Here is a 19,286-nt window from a genome sequence, read left to right on the forward strand (position 1 = left end):
CCATGCTATTGAGTTGGTAGCGATAGTATAGGTAGAGGAGTTGAGTGGCCATACCACACTAGAGATTGCCATTGGTTCTTAGCTAATCAAGCCGAAGGCCAAGATACCAGATGATGAGGATGTAGAGTTCTCTAGCAAGGATGGGACACAAGACTTCAACATCCGGGTTTCTAAACTTGATTGTGATGATGTTTTGGGAATAGTGCAGAGATACTTGTCCCAACTGGAGGATATTACCTTGGTGACATGAGGTGGCAAAGATGTCACAATAGTTGAGAAGATTCTAAGTTTTATGCAGCGAGGATGGATTTCTTCTGTTGTTTTACATCTCATGGATGGCTTGCTACGACCCACTACAGTGGGTAAGCATGGTCAAGTACTTCTGCACTCCATGGCATGGAGAATTGCTTCTAGGATGTCTTTTACTAGATGTAGTGAGCACACACTTCCCTCGAGGCAACTGAGACGGTGAAGGCTATAGCATTTGCATAGGCGGAGGCTGCTTGGGAGACTATGAGGAGGGAGTGGCTTAGATGGCACTTGTGCAAGAGCAACTTGCTCAACAGATACAACTCACCACCTCGAAGCGACATTGTTGTATGACTTTGGAGGACCAGATGGAGCACCATTAGATTGTCTTGATAGGGAAGGATACCAGGTTGGCAGAACTAGAGGTGTGTTAGAAGCCATGGCTCGAGATGTGGAGAAGTACAAGAAGAATTTGAAGGAAGCCATGCACATGGTGAAGAAGTCATGGGAATGCGATCTACAACACCGTACAGAGTAAGTGCAACGGCTTCACAAGAGGTTTTCTATTTTGGGGGTACATCCATTTCCATGTCTCCCATTGGTTCATGGATGTCCTCTCACCCTCCCATTTCTTAGTAATTTTGTGTTGTCGAACCTCATTTTTTTTTTGTCTTCTGAAAGACTTCTTTTTTGGGGTACTGATGTATTCATAAGTTTTGCCATAATTAATAAATAATGTTTTGTCAAGGAATAATTGGTCATGTAATGAACAATTTGTTTCCAAGTAGTTGGTAGTTGGCGATGGTTGGTACTCTTAACCAACTATCAAGTGCTATATATACTTCATGGTTGCTATTATTATTGCTGTACACATTACATATTCTGTAAATAAAGACATATTTTTGGCCATGATCTGATGTTATTTACTATTATGCTATATTGCTATTTGATACAATTTTGTTACTTGTTTACTCTGCGTAATATTAAGTAGTTCCTTTTGGGAGTAAACAGAGTTTTTTTAAAGGTCATAGATGCATGTCATGCTTCTAATCCTCATCTTAATAACACAAGGAGATATGTAGGATATTGTTCAAATGTTGGGTCAATCCAAATTAGTCTTTTACATTCACAAGTGTTGAGGAAATAAAGATGAGAGAAAACTTGTCTTAAATTACAAACCTTGCAATCTCCAATCATTGGTTGAGATAACCTACATTTTGAATTAAGGACAAAGATATATGTCCTGAGATAATATCAAGTAGCTTAGTGAAAGGTGGATTATGATCATTGTATGTTGTGAAGAGTTGTGGAATAAAATTCTAATAAGAAAAGTAGATGTTTGAAATATTGTTGGTGTTAGAAAGATGAAGTGTGGAGGTGGAGGAAAAGGATGCTGATAGGCAGAACCTTTTAACTTTGACAAACATGACAATGGGGAGGTTTGAGGAGCAAATGAACCCAAGGGAAAGGTACCAAGGTAATAGAAACCCCAAAATTTTGGACAAAGCCAAAAACCAACTCCAAGACCTTGACACAAATTTTTTGACATTTTGATATTTTAGGTGAGTGACAAGAACATTAAGGGAGGAAAGGTAAACATTAAGCACAAATTTGACCAAGGGGGCCGGTCCCATTTAAGGAATTCTTTGTTTAGTTATCGATGATGGGTAAAGTAAAGCTAAGACACCAAAGGGGGTACCTGTTGTGACATTTTCACACATCGCTCCATTGCAAATGGGGACCCCCACTTTTTTTCTGTTTTCTAGGATAGTTGTTGAGTCTTTTAAGCTGTTAGCCTTCCATCTCCTCATTTCCATTTTCTTCCCTTCATTTCTTCCCTTCCCTAAACCTCTCCATCCCCTAACCTACCTTCCTCTAACCTTCATTCCCCACCTTCAACTCCTTTACTATCTCCCACTTACCATTTCCTACCATTCATCATCTTCATTACCTTCACCCCGCTATCACTTCCATCTCTTTCCACTCCCCACACCTTCTGACCTTCTATCTTTACTACCTTTCATTACCCCCACTTCATGTTTATCTCCTATATTATATCTCCCACCTACCACTTCCTACATCTTCTAACCTACATTCCACATCTCACACCCTCATCCCATTTTCCTTACCCCTTACTCCCTTAACCTACCTATCAACCACCCTCACTATCTATACTCCCTTATCCTAATCCTCACTTCCTACCCACCTCCTACCCCCTTCATACCCATTAACACCCTACACCCAACCCCTTGCTACTCCTTAAAACTCTCCGCAGCTCCTAACCTACCCCTCTTACCACCTACCCTACCTCCCATGGCTTTCCCTTTACTTCCTTACCCTTCTTTATTCCCTTTCCTAACCCCTTATGACTCCCACCGTAGCACTTATCCTACCCATTTCACCTCATAAGCTTTGGTTCCTCCTCTTTATTCCCTTTCCTAACCCCTTATGACTCCCACCGTAGCACTTATCATACCCATTTCACCTCATAAACTTTGGTTCCTCCTCTCACTACCATGCAACACATGCTTGGGCCCACCACAAACTTTAATCATAGAGATTTTAGAAGTTGTTTTTTAAAAGCATTGTAATTTCCTTTGACTTCCCTTGAGCCACCGTGGTATTGCTTGGGCCCACCGAAACTTTGGAAAGAAGGTAAAAGTTTTAAGGCTTTTTTAAAAAAGAAAACATCCACCTCACCATTTCCTTGCAAGGTGTGGAGCTAAAGATAAGGAAGCTGGCCTTTGAAATAAAAGACGTGTCCCTTAAACAAAATATTTGGGATTTAAATTCAAAATCGGAGGGTGTATATTTATTACAAAGCAGAATCAGATTTAGAACAAGATATTGAAGGATATCAAGTTTCCCGCAAATTGATAGCAGAATTAGGTTAATTCAAGGGTGAATTTATTCGTCGGAGTGCAAGTCTTGGGTTCCTGAATACAAGTGGAGGTGAGATTTCCACCATAATGCAAGTCTGTCTAATCTCCACCAAGACAAAAAACTGAGTTGTTCATGACTAAAGAGGGAGGCCTACCTGGTACAAGGCAATTCAAATCAATCCAAAAAAAAGTAGTATATAAGTACGAATCTGAGCATACAAATCAGAATTTAAAGACAGGTATTGAATAAGGGAGAGGCCAATTTTGTTAAAATCAAATCAGACCTGAGAAGGAGGAGGTTCTTGGAGGAAACATAGGACATTCATGCCTAGATTTGAGTGCTTTGTTTCATCATTTTTGACTGTTTTCCAGATCTGAAGCAACATTTCTATAACTTCCAAGGTATGATTGAACAATCAAGATGCTAATGACTCGATATCGAAGGCATAGAGGGCAACTGTGAATGAGAAACAACTGGATTACATACAAATCTGAGTGGGTTTCAGTATCAACATCATCAGTTCCAGATTTTCAAACATCATGGGAATTTTTAGAGAAACAATTGTTATGAATTGTTTATATGATGAAATTTATTTACAACTTCCTTTTGAAGAATGATTTCATAAAAAGTAATTTTTTGGAAGCAACATTTCTATAACTTCCAAGGTATGATTGAACAATCAAGATGCTAATGACTCGATATCGAAGGCATAGATGGCAACTGTGAATGAGAAACAACTGGATTACATACAAATCTGAGTGGGTTTCAGTATCAACATCATCAGTTCCAGATTTTCAAACATCATGGGAATTGTTAGAGAAACAATTGTTATGAATTGTTTATATGATGAAATTTATTTACAACTTCCTTTTGAAGAATGATTTCATAAAAAGTAATTTTAAATGCAAGATTATGAACTAACGTTTTCATTGTCACAATTCTGTTCTTGCATTCACAATCATGATTCATAAGTGTTTCTCAACCATGCAATGAAAAATAGTTCAACCGCTTGGAGGTCTTCACAAGGCAAGTGATCAAAATCTGATCAAGTGCAATTGCTTGTGCAAATGGAGCACAAAGCAATGATTTGCCTAAGGTCAATGAGGCAATCAAAAGTTGGTCAAACGAATCTGCTCATACAAATGAAGGTGAAATTGTCGATTGGGCAAATGAAGCCCTTAAGACCGATTTGATTTGTTGCTGCATGGAGATCAAAACTTGATCAATCCAATCAACTAGTACAAATGAAGCCCTTAAGGCCGATCTACCTAGGAGCTGCAATACAATCGAGGTTCGATCAAATACATCAATTAGTACAACTCGTTCTAGGTTAGAACACCACCCGTTCTAGACTAGAACATCAATCATTCCAAGCTAGAACACTATCAGTTATAGGCTAGAACCATCTCGTCCTTTGACCAAGACAACCCGTTCTAGGCTAGAACCATTTCGTCCTTTGACCAAAGCTACCGTTCTAGGCTAGAACAAGATCTGTCTAAGGCAATGACACTATTCGTCCAAGGCAATGACAGGGTTCATCCTAAGCAAAGACAATCAGCGATCTAAGGATTAGCACCTCCTTTGCTACATGAAAATCAATGCAGATCAAACTTGTTCCAGACCTGAAAATCATTAAATCAGGCAGAAAAGATGAGAAATCAGACATAAATCAGGTTTGAAATGGGCTCGTTTCATGATCTTTACACAAAATCAAGACTCAAATCGGTGAAGAATCACGCTAAAGAAGGGAAATCAGACTCAAAATCAGATGTTTGCATGATCAGAAAATTCATTTTCAGACTTATAGAAGGTAGAAAGAAGCATGATTAAGTACTTTTTAGAATGGCTTGATTCAAGTTTTGTTGTTTTCAGGTTTGATGCAAGTAAAATGAGCATGCAAAGGAATGTGAGGAAGGTCAAGGATTCAAGGCGTGGAAGATTTAACCTCAATGGTGGCCGCAGTGAATGCAAAGAACATGATCAGCATGATGATACATTAACACACATCAATTGCAACATGTTATGAAGATCAGCTCCAAGATGAAGGAACATCACCTCACATACAATATCGAGATTTCATCACCTAGGCAAAGGCAAGGGCCAAGAACATGATCAGGATGATGATACATTGCGACACTTCAAGTCTCAGAAGGATACAAGGAGGCTGCTCTAAGGAAAGGAATTCACAAAGAACACACAAGGGGGGTAGGATCAATGCATTTCAAGGCACGATGAGGATCAAGCATAGGCAAGACAAGGTCTACATCAAATGCAACACTAAGGCAGAATTCCCAAACAAGAGATGAAAGGTGTAAATGTAAATAGACTGTGATGACTTTCAGAACAATCAGAATTCTGAGACAATGAATTTATACTGTTATTGTTTGATATGAAGAAATATAAAACTGATTTTTATGTCTTATCAGTTTGCCTCTGTAGATACGAAGACCAAGCAATTATATGTATTCTCCCTTTCACCGCATGTATCGTACTTATTGTCTTATTCAATAATGGGAGGCGGATATATATCTTTTGTCTTCATTGGATCGTGCCTCCATAGGGGGTCGCGATCCTATGTGGAACCACGTGGTTCCACATAGGGTTGTGACCCCTGTGTGGAGCCACGATCCTTCTACACCGGCGGAATTACTTTAAACCAAACATCACATTTAGCAAACTAATATGTTAGTTTAATACTAACTTAATTAAATCCCAATAAATCGCAAGTAACATAAAATCGAATTTCTGGGTGCTAATAATCAGATTACGATTTTATTTAGAGTTACGACTGAGACTAATTTTAACACTCCCTCTTAGTCTTAGGAGTATAGATCTAAAACTTAATTTAGCTCAACACTAATCTCATGATAATTACATCACCTAGGTGTGAAGAATCATCCTGTGATTCTAAGGATATACTCACTTTGATATCCAATTTTAAGTATCAGCCTGTGATACTAAGGATATACTCACTTTGATATCCTTGTTTTAAGTATCAGCCTGTGATACTAAGGATATACTCACTTTGATATCCTTGTTATAGTATGTGCACTGACATTAATCCACTTACATAATGTCTACTATAACTTATCATATTACTGATATTCAAATTGTCTGATTTTCAGTTTATATGATCTTCCAAACATTTATAAGATCGTCACCTTACAATGTTAAAATACAAGTGTTCATTAACTAAAGAATCGTCATCCTTTAGGAATGAACACAGGGAAAGGTTACATACTTCATATACTCAAATATATAACCAAGAAGTTTACATAATTTTAGACATCAATTACATTTTAACCATACCAAGATACCCCCTGAAGTGATCAATTTTCACTCTTGCTAGGGGTTTGGTGAGAATGTCAGTTGTCTGATCTCCTGTATTGACATATTCCAGTCTTATTACCTTTCTCTCTGTCATGTCTCTTACATAGTGATATGGGATCTCAATGTGCTTGGATCTATCATGGAAAACTGGATTCACTGAAAGTTTAATGCAGCTCCGATTGTCACAATGAATGATAGTAGGCTTCAGACTTTCACCAAACAGTCCTACTATCAATTTTCTCAACCATATGGCTTCCTTAGCTGCCATGGATGCAGCTATATATTCAGCTTCTGTGGAGCTTTGAGCTACGGATGATTGTTTTCTACAGATCCAAGATACCATAGCCGATCCTAAGCCGAAACAACATCCTGAAGTGCTCTTCCTGTCTATCACGCTTCCAGCCCAGTCTGAATCAGAGTATCCATGTAGGTTCAATGCAGTGTGTTCATAATGCAGTCCATAGTCCAAGGTACCTTGTAGATATCTCAATATATGCTTTACTGCAACCAAATGTATTTCTTTGGGTTCAACCATGTGTTGGCTGAGTGCATTTACTGCATAACATATATCAGGTCTGGTATTGACTAGGTACATTAATGATCCAATAATCTGTCTGTATAATGTTGAATCTGCAAATTTGGAATCTGCTATAGCTTCTTTTAGCTTATGTAGGTTTGTTTCCATAGGAGATGACATTGGCTTACAATCTACGAAACCCGGGGACGCGTCCCCTACCTGAAAACCCCCGTCCCAGTCCCGGGGACGTTTCGGGGACTTGGGGACGGCCAGGGGACGTCCCCCCCCCGTCCCCAAATTGTCAAAATTTTGAGGGGACGTCCCCGAAACGGGGGGACGGCTTCCCTAGCTGTGGGGGACGTCCGTACGTCCCGGGGACGGCTGGGGACGGATTGGGGACGTCCCAGCCGTCCCGGGGACGGCCAAACGTCCCCCACATCTAGGGCTAGGGAAAAATATTAAAATAAAAAAAGTCGTATTTTCAAATTTTTTTTAATGATGTTTTTTGCATAATTGAGGGAGTGAAATATCTCATGAAGGGTTTTTTGCCAATAGAAAAATAACACCCGATGCCTATATAAAATAATAAAAGTATTTTTGGCCTCGCGGGGCGCTGCCCCTTGACCCCGCAAGGGGCGATGCCCCTTGACCCCAAGTTGGGGGCGCTGCCCCCAAACCCCCGTCAAAAAATATAGGGGGGAACTGCGCTGATGGAAGTAGTGAAAATTTAACCTCTGAGTCTGATTAGGCTCCATTATGTATTTTATTTCTTTAATATCTATTATGATATGCATATTGACAATGTGAATGAATTGAAATTCTGAATTATGAGTGCATATTGAGTATTGAGTCTATTGATAATGTTGTATGTTCGATGTTTGCATTCTAAAATGCTTTCATAGTATCATACACATGCTATATCCATGTTTTCATATGAATATAATGTATAGATGCATGCTTTATCCATGTTTTCATATGAACATTTAGAATTTTCCTATATATTTTAAATTTTCCCTATATTTTATACAGCCGTCCCCTTTGCCGTCCCCCCCCGTCCCCAAATTTGGCAAAAAAATTTGCCGTCCCGGAAACTCGTCCCCCCGTCCCCCCGTTCCCCCGTCCCGGAAACTTGGGGTAACGTAGCTTACAATTCATCATTCCAAATCTCTTCAGAATGTCAATGGTATATTTACCTTGATTTAGATAAATACCATCTGGTTTTTGCCATACTTCTAATCCAAGGAAATAATGGAGTAGACCTAAATCCTTCATCTCAATCTCTGAAGCTAGTTCTTGTTTGCATTTTGCAATGAGATGATCTTCGCCTGTAATTAATAAGTCATCTACATATAATATGAGTATCAACATTTCACCTTTGATTATTTTGAAATACAGATTTGGATCAGCAATGTTCTTAGAGAAACCTATCTCTAATAAGTAACTGTCAATTCTTTCGTACCATGCTCTGGGAGCTTGGTTTAATCCATACAGTGCTTTCTCTAACTTGCATACATGTGTTTTAGCATTATTTACCTCAAATCCCTCAGGTTGCTCTAGATATACTTCTTCTTCAATTGTTCCATTCAAAAATGCAGTTTTTACATCCATTTGATGAACTTTCCATCCTTTAGATGCTGCTATAGCTAGGATTGTTCTGACAGAAGTGTATCGTGCAACAAGTGCAAATGTTTCTTCATAGTCAATTCCTTCCTTCTATGAGAAGCCTCGAGCAACAAATCTTGCCTTATGTTTTTCTATACTGCCATCAGCAACATGCTTAATTTTAAAGAGCCATTTAGAAGATACAACTGATTTTCCTTTAGGTCTAGGCACAATTTTCCACACATCATTCTTTAAGATAGATTGACATTCCTCTATCATGGCATCCTTCCATACTTGTTGTTTAAGAGCCTCTCCGGCACTTGAAGGTTCAGCATTTATGAGGTCTGTCATTAGAGTAACATAGCTAGAAAACTTTGAAGGTCTTTTGCTTTCTCTAACTGTTCCTCTAGGTGCTACAAAGGATTCTGCTTCCTGTACTGTTTTAGTGGCCCATAGTGGTCTCTTCCTGGGATTCTCTGTTGTAGTGTTTCTCAAGTTCCAAGGTGTTATCCTCAAGATGCTCCCTTTGAGTTTCAGAAAGAGAATCTTCTTCTAAATTAATGGAATTAGTTGGGATTTCAGGTGTGATGGAACTCCTTGTTTTGTTAATAGCTATATCTTCCTCAAATATGACATCTCTGCTTAATTCTATTTGTCTTTGACCAGGGATGAATATTCGGTAGGCTTTAGATGTTTCACTATATCCTACAAAAATCCCTTTCTGTCCAGTAGGTTCTAATTTAGTTCTTTTCTCCTTAGGTACATGAATATAAACAAGACATCCAAATATTTTGAGATGGCTAATATCAGGTTTAATTCCAGTAAAGACTTCTTCAGGAGTTTGGTCACCAATATGAGAGTGAGGACATCTGTTTTGAATGTATACAGCGGTATTAGTGGCTTCTCCCCAAAGTGCAGTTTCTAGGTTTTGATCTAACCACATAGCTCTTGCCGCTTCTACTATTGTTCTATTTTTTCTTTCAGCAACTCCGTTTTGTTGAGGATTGTAAGGTACAGTGAACTCCCTCTTAATCCCAGCATCTTTACAAAACTCTTTAAACACTTCTGATGTGTATTCCATACCATTGTCAGTCCTAAGAGTTTTGATTTTCCTACCAGAGTGATTTGGTGTAATAGATTTGAACTCTTTAAATTTCCTAAGAATATCTTCAGATTCTTTACTTTTAAGGAAATAAATCCAAGTTTTCCTAGAAAAATCGTCTACAAAGATTACATAGTATAATGCGTTTCCTAGTGATGGTTCAGACATAGGCCCACATAAGTCAGAGTGAACTAGTTCTAGTATCCCTTTAGTTTTTCTAGAACTGCAAGGAAAAGAGCTTTTAGTGTTTTTCCCTAGTGCACATCCTTTACAAACATCTGAATGAATTGACTTTAGTTTAGGTAGTCCTGTGACTAATTTCTCCATAGAGGGTAGAGCACGAAAATGTAAGTGCCCTAGTCTTCTATGCCAAATTTCTGCTTGATCTATGACTTCATGAAGTAAGGTTTGATTTGGCTCATTACACAATTCATATAGGTGCCCTTGTCTGTAACCAATCACTTGTGCTCTTTTGAAGGTGGCTGTTTTTGGCCATGCCATTACCTTTCCTTCTATGAATGAGACTCTATATCCATCGTCCTCAAGTGCAGAGATAGAGACTAAGTTCCTTTTGATGCCCGGTACAAATAGTACCCCGGTGAGTTGGATTGAGATTCCAGACTTCAGTCTGATTGTACATGTCCCAACACCCTTTACAGGATGTGCAGAGTTATCCCCTATTGTTACCTCTTCATTTGATCCCTTTTCCATCAAGTCTAGTAATTCTCTGAATCCGGTGACATGCCTTGACGATCCACTGTCTATCACCCAAGTGTTAGACTTGTTTGAAGCTCGACTTGATAGTGCTGAGTATAATACAAACTTCTCAGATTCAAGTTTTGTGTTCCTCTCCACTTTGGCGAATGATGCCTGTTGTTTTACTTTATCAAGACAGTTAAATGACATATGTCCATACTGATCACATCTATGACATTGGATTTTTGATATGTCTTTCTTATGAAAGCTTTTCCCATGATGGGATTTTCTCTTCTTGCCTTTCTTACGGGAGTCGGTATTCAGAATGTGGAGGTCTTCATCTTTAGTTTTGTGATTTCCCCCTTTCATTTGCCTTGATTCTTCAAGGAGACAGTCATCCCTTAGTCGATCAAATTCTGTGAATTTATCCCTTGCATTTATGCCTTGTTTGAATGATTCCCAAGATTCAGGTAATCCATCTAGGGTAATCATTGATAGTTCTTGCTTCTCGACATGATAATCAAGTTTTTGCAGTTGATCTCTGAGTGAACCTATCCTCATGAAGTATGAGTTTATTGTTTCACCTTTATTTACTTATGTGGTTCAACTGTCTTTTTAGAGCTAGGGTTTTGCTCAGATTGTTTATTTCATACGTCCTTTCAAGGGTTTTGAACATTTCATATGCATTGTCATATTTTAATATAAGTGGTATTATGTGATCCCTTACTGCATCTATCACAATTTTTACAGCTTTATCATTTCCTTCATTCCATACAGTTTTCTCAGGTTCGTCTATAGGTTCGGGCTTGTCTTCTTTTATGAATTTGATTACTTTGTTCTCTTTTAACACTATCATAATTCTGACTTTCCAAGACAAAAAATTTGCTGCTCCTTCGAGTCTATCCTTGAATCTGATTGTGTTCACCATTTTAGATCTCTTCAATTTTGTAAACTTCGCTTTCAGTCTATTCGGATCTTTAAGTAGTTAGGCTCTGATACCATGTAAATGTAAATAGACTGTGATGACTTTCAGAACAATCAGAATTCTGAGACAATGAATTTATACTGTTATTGTTTGATATGAAGAAATATAAAACTGATTTTTATGTCTTATCAGTTTGCCTCTGTAGATACGAAGACCAAGCAATTATATGTATTCTCCCTTTCACTGCATGTATCGTACTTATTGTCTTATTCAATAATGGGAGGCGGATATATATCTTTTGTCTTCATTGGATCGTGCCTCCATAGGGGGTCGTGATCCTATGTGGAACCACGTGGTTCCACATAGGGTCGTGACCCCTGTGTGGAGCCACGATCCTTCTACACCGGCGGTATCACTTTAAACCAAACATCACATTTAGCAAACTAATATGTTAGTTTAATACTAACTTAATTAAATCCCAGTAAATCGCAAGTAACATAAAATCGAATTTTTGGGTGCTAATAATCAGATTACGATTTTGTTTAGAGTTATGATTGAGACTAATTTTAACAAAAGGTGAAATGATCCATCTTAGCCAAGCTTAACTTCAATTATCACTTCTTCATTGATATGCATCAACTTGATGGTGTCTATGCTTGTGGTGGTGATTTGAAAATCATAAAGCTATCCTTAGGAGATTGCACTAGCCTTGTGGAGATGTTCGTTGCATGTCAAAGTAAGACTTAGTTTGAGTTTCATCAAAGATTGTCCATTGCTCTTACACTCCTAGAGTTAGATTAGCTTCCTAAACCCTATCCTTTTTTCTTTTTTTAAACCAAGTGAAATCCCGCGTTCTAGCATCATTCGAGCATTCAAGCATTCAATGTAAGTCCATCTTGTAAAACCAACAATATCACATCATATACACCTGAGTCTATTCAAGAGCACGTCAAGATTTGACATTCGAGAACCTTGGAGTCATCCCACTTGATCACGCAACTTAGCATTTGGGAGTCTTTGTTCAAGAGAGGATAGAATACTTAGTATTTTATTTTGTTTTGCATAGTGTGTAAAAACACCATCAACAGTACCAAACTTGGGAAAGTTTTTCATTTTAGGTCATACAAGAAATAATGCCAATACATTGAACTTAAACCTAAACTTGAGTTGACATCATAGGTCAAGGGTGTGGTTAACAAAGCTTTCTCCCAAATGCCCTTTGATCTAGATTCTCACTCAAATTTCCTTTCACCACAAATCAGATCCCAAAATTGTCCAAAAAGAAGAAATGCATTAGATTGTGTTTTCTTGTCGAGAATAGGAAAAAATCCATTTCCTAGCCAACAAAGAAAACATACGCTACCTCCGAATGGAAACTCCATCGAGCTTCTCTTTATCTAAGGAGAAAATGGAATTTAGAGATTGGCTCTTAAAAGAGAAAGTTTTCATTAGTAGATTAATGGGAGCCTTGATAAGACCCCAAACTCTCAACCTTTGGATTCAAGAAAAGCAAAACTTGATATGTACAATGGATAACCTAATGATTTCTAATTAATATTTCATGGCTGTTTTTATCTTTAAATTGATAAAGAGATAGAGTTTGTCGAGGATCCCCACGGCTAACACAAAAATAATCCTTTATTGAGAGTTTTTGAGTTGGCATATTCATTTGCCTAGTACAACAATGTTGATCTTGCCTTGTAACAAAGCAATAACTATCTTCACTTGGATCTCGAAGGGCATTGTTGCTAAAAAGGTGTGTTGGCATATGAAAGGTTGTGTTGAAATGGGAGGACCCAATCGCATCTGAGCTCTCATAACTATTTGAAGACTGCATTATGTTGTTTTGATGAGATTTTGGATGTTTGTAGGCATCAAAAGCTTTTTTTTGATGATCAACCATCTTACCATTTTGTCAACCTTTGATTGAGTAGTTTGATTGAAACTGGTTGTACTTTGTTCTTGTAGTATTGTGCATAGGTATTGACAGGCATGAATGATCTCACTACAAAATCAATTCAGAATTGCAAATTGAAAAGCTTTGCTTTGATACCAATGATCTATATCTCTAGGAGTATCCAAGGGATAACAATCTAAAGGCTAAAACTTTGAAAATATAGATGTGCTGTATGTAAAAGCAATATTGATAAATGAGTCGAGAATGATTAAGGAGACTTGCAAGAAAGATATAGAACTAAAACCATACTTAAAACTCAACAAGCTTAATCTTGACTTAAACTTTGTCTTAGTGCCAAAATTTTAATAAATTTAAAACATCTTTAAAAAATGGCAAATTTAAAGGTAAAATTTTCTTGTATTGCATCACATATCAAAATAACTTCAAATATCATATTAACATTACTTAGAATTGGGATTGACTTGGCAAACCAAAAGTTTAAATGAAATTCAATTACTTGGGAAAAAATGTTGCCTTTGTTTTGGGTGCAACACAATTGTTTTTAATAATTAGAGTGAGGGTGGTAGGCCTCAACAAAGTCACGGGGTAGTGCCACTGGTGGGGTTTGGGGGTAGTGCCCTTGGTACATTTCTTGTCACAATGTAAGGTGGGTTGAAAGAAGGACCTTGACCTTGACTAAAATATAAACACATTATTTATGTTAAAAGTCATGTCCTATACCCTTGGATATATAAAACAACAAACTATATTGGTTAGTGTGTTTTGTGCACGGTATACTCTCAAGAGTGATGTATGTCTGCTTGTGTTCTAGCTATGTCTCTGCTATTAGTCTTATGCCTAGATACCCCTCACAAAACTCTAGATCTATGTTCTATTGAATTTTGTTGTTTACACATGTTACTAATACATACATTACAATAATGATTGTTATATCAAGAACAATTACAAATGCTTGAGGTTTAAATATGTAACATTACAAGATGCTTATATCAGGAACAATAACAAAAGTGTTTGAGTTTTAAATATTTTTCATTAAAAGAATGAGGGTTTTTTCAGGATGGCTGAGGTTTAAATATATTATATTACAAGAATGAAGTTTATATCAGGATGGTGGATGTTTAAGTAATGGTTGATGGGTTGCCTTAATATAGGCGTGATGGTTAGTCTTCCTCATAGTACCTGCCAAGTGTGCTGACATGACACAGGCCATGGAAGCGTCATTTGATATGATGTGACATGTCATTGAAGGTTCAACACAATCTGGTAACCAAACAATGGGGCTAATGACCATCTTGTGGAGTTGTGAGACTGAAGCTTTTCTATTGTTGATGTAACATTTGTGCATATTGGTGCATTTTAGTATGGTGAGATGCTGTACTTCTGTGATGTTGAACATTGTAAGAGTGAGTGCATGGCTTCTACGAAGCTTGATAACATAGAGTAGAGATGGATCCACAATGAGAACTATGTAAGTAGAAAGGGAATAAAGTTAGTGAAATGAGTTTTGCATTTGTTTTTGTTCCAGATCTAGCTCTCCAACCATGCCAAAGAAAGACTATAAATTTCCTACTAGTTAGTTAGAATCTTCTATCGGTGTGCAGTTAGCTTGTAGCCTCTTCTTTTTTTTAGGGTAAAAGCTTCTTTTGGGATCCCTCATTCTATTCTTATTGGTTGTACTCTGATGTCCTAGTGATCTTGTTTGGTCATTTATGTACATTAACAGAATTTATTCCTGCATTTTGATTAACAAAAAATTATGTTAATGACTAAAAATGAATTTGCGTCAGAAATATGGAAAATATTAGGAGTTGATCCTGAACAGAGTGAAAAACATATGGGTGGCATACAATTCTGAATATCTCAATGACCATCCATAGAAATTCACCACCTATACATGGTAAAAATATTACAATGTTTTGTTGTGACTAGATAACAATATTATCGGTTTACTTTAACATATACTTGCTATTTTGTTTCTAAGTTTATTCTTACAAGTGAATGATTCCTGCTATTTTGTGCTGCCAGGCTGGAGAATTTCCAGTGACTCAATTCGTGCTGGTCTAGAGAATACAAATTTATATGGAAGATGCCAGTTTTTAACACCTAAGCAAGTTGAGATGCTTGGTATCAGTGGTGCAACTGTTGTTCTTGATGGAGGTATATTAGTAAGAAATGTTTGATTTTAGCTTTCTAGTCACACTGATATTATTCTTTTTTAATACTTCTTGTACTTTCTGTATCAGCACATACAGAAGCGTCTGCCAAAGCTTTAGCAACTACAATTAGGATGCTGTATCCAGACAAACTGTTGGCCTTTGTCATAGCTATGGCAAATGATAAAGATCATTCATCTTTTGCTGATCATCTCATTTCAGGTAGAGTAATTCTCTTGTTTATATCATATCTTTATTTATTATGTCCTGTGTGCTATATCTCTTAGCAGTTTTAACGAGCCAACCAACTTGGATTAAAAGTCCTTTGTTTACAACCAATAGCGAATCTCTTATTTTGATGAGTGGGCATAGAGGGTTGTTGCATTAGGCACTATGCAACAGGTTGATAAGAGCATATTCACTTTCAGCTGGACAACCTTTTTGCTTTTCTCATCTTTCTTTATTTTGATTTTGATGCATACAGCAAGCACGAAGGTCATCAAATTCATTTAACGTTAGTCCACCATGAAAATCATAGAGTCTGCAAACAAGTCTGTGCCCCCAAACTGCTTGTTAAGGGCTCCCAAAATGGAGCAATTCCTTGCTTCACACGTCCCCTTAACCAGCTTGTACGGCCAACACAGTGCAACAGTATGACCTCCTAACTTTACAATTCACTTCATAGCAGCATGGGTGGCAAGAAACATGGCTGTATGGCCAGAGAAGATGATGATTTATTGCAACACTTGTACAAACTCGAAAACTATTTTTAGTATTTACCCCCCCAGGAAGAAATACAGCCAGCCAAGGAGTAGTATGACCTATAGAAGGCCCTCCAAAATTGCTTTAGTTTGCCAAAACATTCTAGTTGGATGTTTGTAACCAATAACTTATTTCCTAATGGTTAAGCTGCTGAACATTCATGAATTTCTTACACTTTTTGATGTTGTGGTTTGAGATTATATAGGTGCACGACCAAACGTAGCTATTTTCACAGAGGTTAGTGTGGCTGGAGGAAATATTCGAACAACACCAGCTTCTTCGTTGTTGAGCACTTGGATGCACATTGCACAAGGACATAATTTTTTGGTCACTGAGATGGCTGAAAAGCAAATTTACAATCTGCCTGATGATTTTAGTGATCCGAATTCACAAAGAACTTTTCCTGATAAACCGTGTTTACTGGTTGCCAAAGAACCCGACTTTGTGGAAGCTGTAAAGAGGGCTGGAAATTTGCTGAAACTTTTGAATAATGAATGCAGTGGCATTATATGTGTTACCGGGTCATTGCATTTAGTATCGACAGTAATATCTCATTTACATGATTAACACCCGTGTAACCAGTAACCGTTTTAAAAGTAATATCTATGCTGTGCAATTCTTCTGTTAAAAGATGTGGTATGTATTGATATAATGATTGGAAAAGTACATGATAAGAGTCTGACTTGTCCTTAAAACAAATGCCATCCTAACAAAGCAATTAAAATTAGCTTTACCGTCATCTAATTTCACTGCAAAAGGTAATTATACATTTTAAGAAGTAACAAAGCTGACATTTTATGAAATCAATCACCATGGATTCTTCATTTTTCTGTCAAGCCATTAAACATAAAAAAGGCAGTTATAAAGACAAAATGCTTTTTGAGTTATTTTTCAGATTTTCTTAGTTATTTTTCCAATTTAAGTTTAGACAATGAAAATTAGTAATTCACGGCGTTTTTAACAATCTGGGGGAGCCTGTTCAGAGAGATGGAGGTCCAAACCTTTGCAGATTCTGCTGTTTTTTGTTATATTTATTGTATCGATTATTTTGTGCTTGTGATTGCTTCCTTAACAGTTTACACTGACACCAGCAACGTGACATGTTAAAGCACAAAACTCAGAATGGCTTTGTACCCAAAGGACAGCAACAATATTGACAAAGCAAACATAAACCTCAATTTCATCCACATCAAATAGATCAACAAAATTGAGGACATCATGTACAACCCAAACAAATTCACTGTCAAAGACATGTGATGACATTGTCCATTCCTGGCCACACAAAAAGATAACAATATCGCCTTCACTGGGGATGACCCCACACTGCAGTGGTTTGATTTGTTCAATATAAAAAAAAAAATTTCGCCTTCACTGCCTGCCAGCAAGGTAGAAATCAAATTTCAACATGCCACATAAGAGAACACACTGATTTGTAGGATGCATGAAACCCTGGAGCATTCAAAAGCTTTCAAGGAAGAAAATTGCAAGGCGTGCTTGTGTAACACCTAGAAGCATAAATAACTGTCCTTTCTCTTCGAAATGCCTTCACATTACAAACTATTTTTCCAAAGTCATTGAGTTGGTCTACATTCAGGGCTTTGGTATACAAGAAATCCATATTGAGCATTATATTAATTATAGAGATGTCTATTAGGACTTTAATGAGTTCAAAGTCAAATATGGCAACTAACATCAAGATTCTAAGAGAATTTTAATTACAAATTATTCCTTTAATTATATATTAGGTGTCCAAGTACACCTTCCAAGAGTGTTGGAGATACAAAATATACATAGGATTTGCAAAGTTACAATAATTGAATGAATAATAAAGTTACAATGAGTTTTTATAAAGAAAGCACAAAGATGTCCTTAACCGAAATTAGGAGAACTAAAGTAATGCAAAGTAGGAGCTAAATTAAGCTCAACTACATGCTAGAACTAATGCTAGGAAAGCAAAATCTAGATAATAAAAAACACCTAAGTTTAGCTTAACTGAAAAAGTAATAAAGAACCTAATTAATAATTAATTAGATAATCATTCTAATTACTCCAACATTGTATAGAATTTATAGATCAAGTAGAAGCAAGAAACCCCCTAGTGCTAGCTGATTAATGGGAAAAGATGTTGAGGAAGTCACAAACCTACAAGGGAGCAATGGGTTCTCCTAAATTGCACCAACCCTAAGGGATTTTTTCTCATGAGAACATTGTCAAATAATCAAAAAGTGTATTCCTCCACCATGTAGCTAAGCCCACAATCCAACAACAAAAATGAAAACAATAAAACTAAACTTCCAATAAGAAAACATAATATCAATATGTATATTGTTTTGATTAAGATAAAAATGAGGAAAGGGCCGAAACCCACTATAGAAAAAACCAAGAGAACAATCAAATGCGAACAATGAAACCACTCAAGTGAAACAACCAAAGAGGCAAATATAACAAGTTTCATAAGGAGCAAGACAAACATCGACAAACACCAACAAAACCAACAAAAGAACATGACTAAAAGCAACTACAAAAGAGTAGTCCTAAAGAGTCAAGGTGGTTTGAAACAAAACCTAATTTAAGGCTTTAGTAGAGGGGTAGGATGAGAGTGGAATGTCTCTCCATTGTTCATTGGAGAGAACACAACTAACTTAAACATCACCCTAAGTTTTCTCTTAACCTTGCTAGAATCACTAGCCTTAGTAACAAGGTCTCTGCTAGTAGATTCTACTAGGTTCTCCTTAGAATAAGGTTGAGGACATTTAAAATAATTATTCTCAGAAGAGGGGCTTTCAAAAATGGTTCTTTCCTTGCATGAGTAACCTAAATCCTTAAGATGTCCACATTTCATTCCAACAATTTCTCAGACTTGTGCACTAACTCATGAATATCTTGACACAACAATGTGGAATTCTTACTAATGTGGAAGTGGTTTAGCCTAGAGGGTTCTTACTAATGTCTAAACAATGTGAAATTCTTACTAATGTCTAAACTCTTTTCTCCTAGACTCTATACTTTGAGCTCAATTTAACATTGGTAGGTAAATTTGAACTAACTTCTATAGAAACACAAAATATAGCAAAAAGAAAACTTGATCTAATTTTTGTGACATCGTTAATGAAAATAACTAACCTATAGTATCAACAATTTCATGAATA

General features: G+C 37.0%; 1 protein-coding gene across 3 annotated transcripts in view; it reads left to right on the forward strand.

The window, feature by feature from the left end:
- Positions 1-16,805, forward strand: part of LOC131050084 (dihydrofolate synthetase) — a 106,917-nt gene extending 90,112 nt beyond the window's left edge. For all 3 annotated transcript variants that reach the window (XM_057984218.2, XM_057984220.2, XM_057984219.2), the window contains 3 exons: positions 15,248-15,379; positions 15,466-15,597; positions 16,343-16,805. In XM_057984218.2, the coding sequence (XP_057840201.2) occupies positions 15,248-15,379; positions 15,466-15,597; positions 16,343-16,704 (626 nt within the window). In that variant the 3' untranslated portion in view covers positions 16,705-16,805. The remainder of the gene's footprint in view (positions 1-15,247; positions 15,380-15,465; positions 15,598-16,342) is intronic.
- The last annotated feature ends 2,481 nt before the right edge of the window (positions 16,806-19,286 follow it).

This window comes from Cryptomeria japonica, chromosome 8 (genome assembly GCF_030272615.1).
Source record: "Cryptomeria japonica chromosome 8, Sugi_1.0, whole genome shotgun sequence".
Taxonomy (NCBI): domain Eukaryota; kingdom Viridiplantae; phylum Streptophyta; class Pinopsida; order Cupressales; family Cupressaceae; genus Cryptomeria; species Cryptomeria japonica.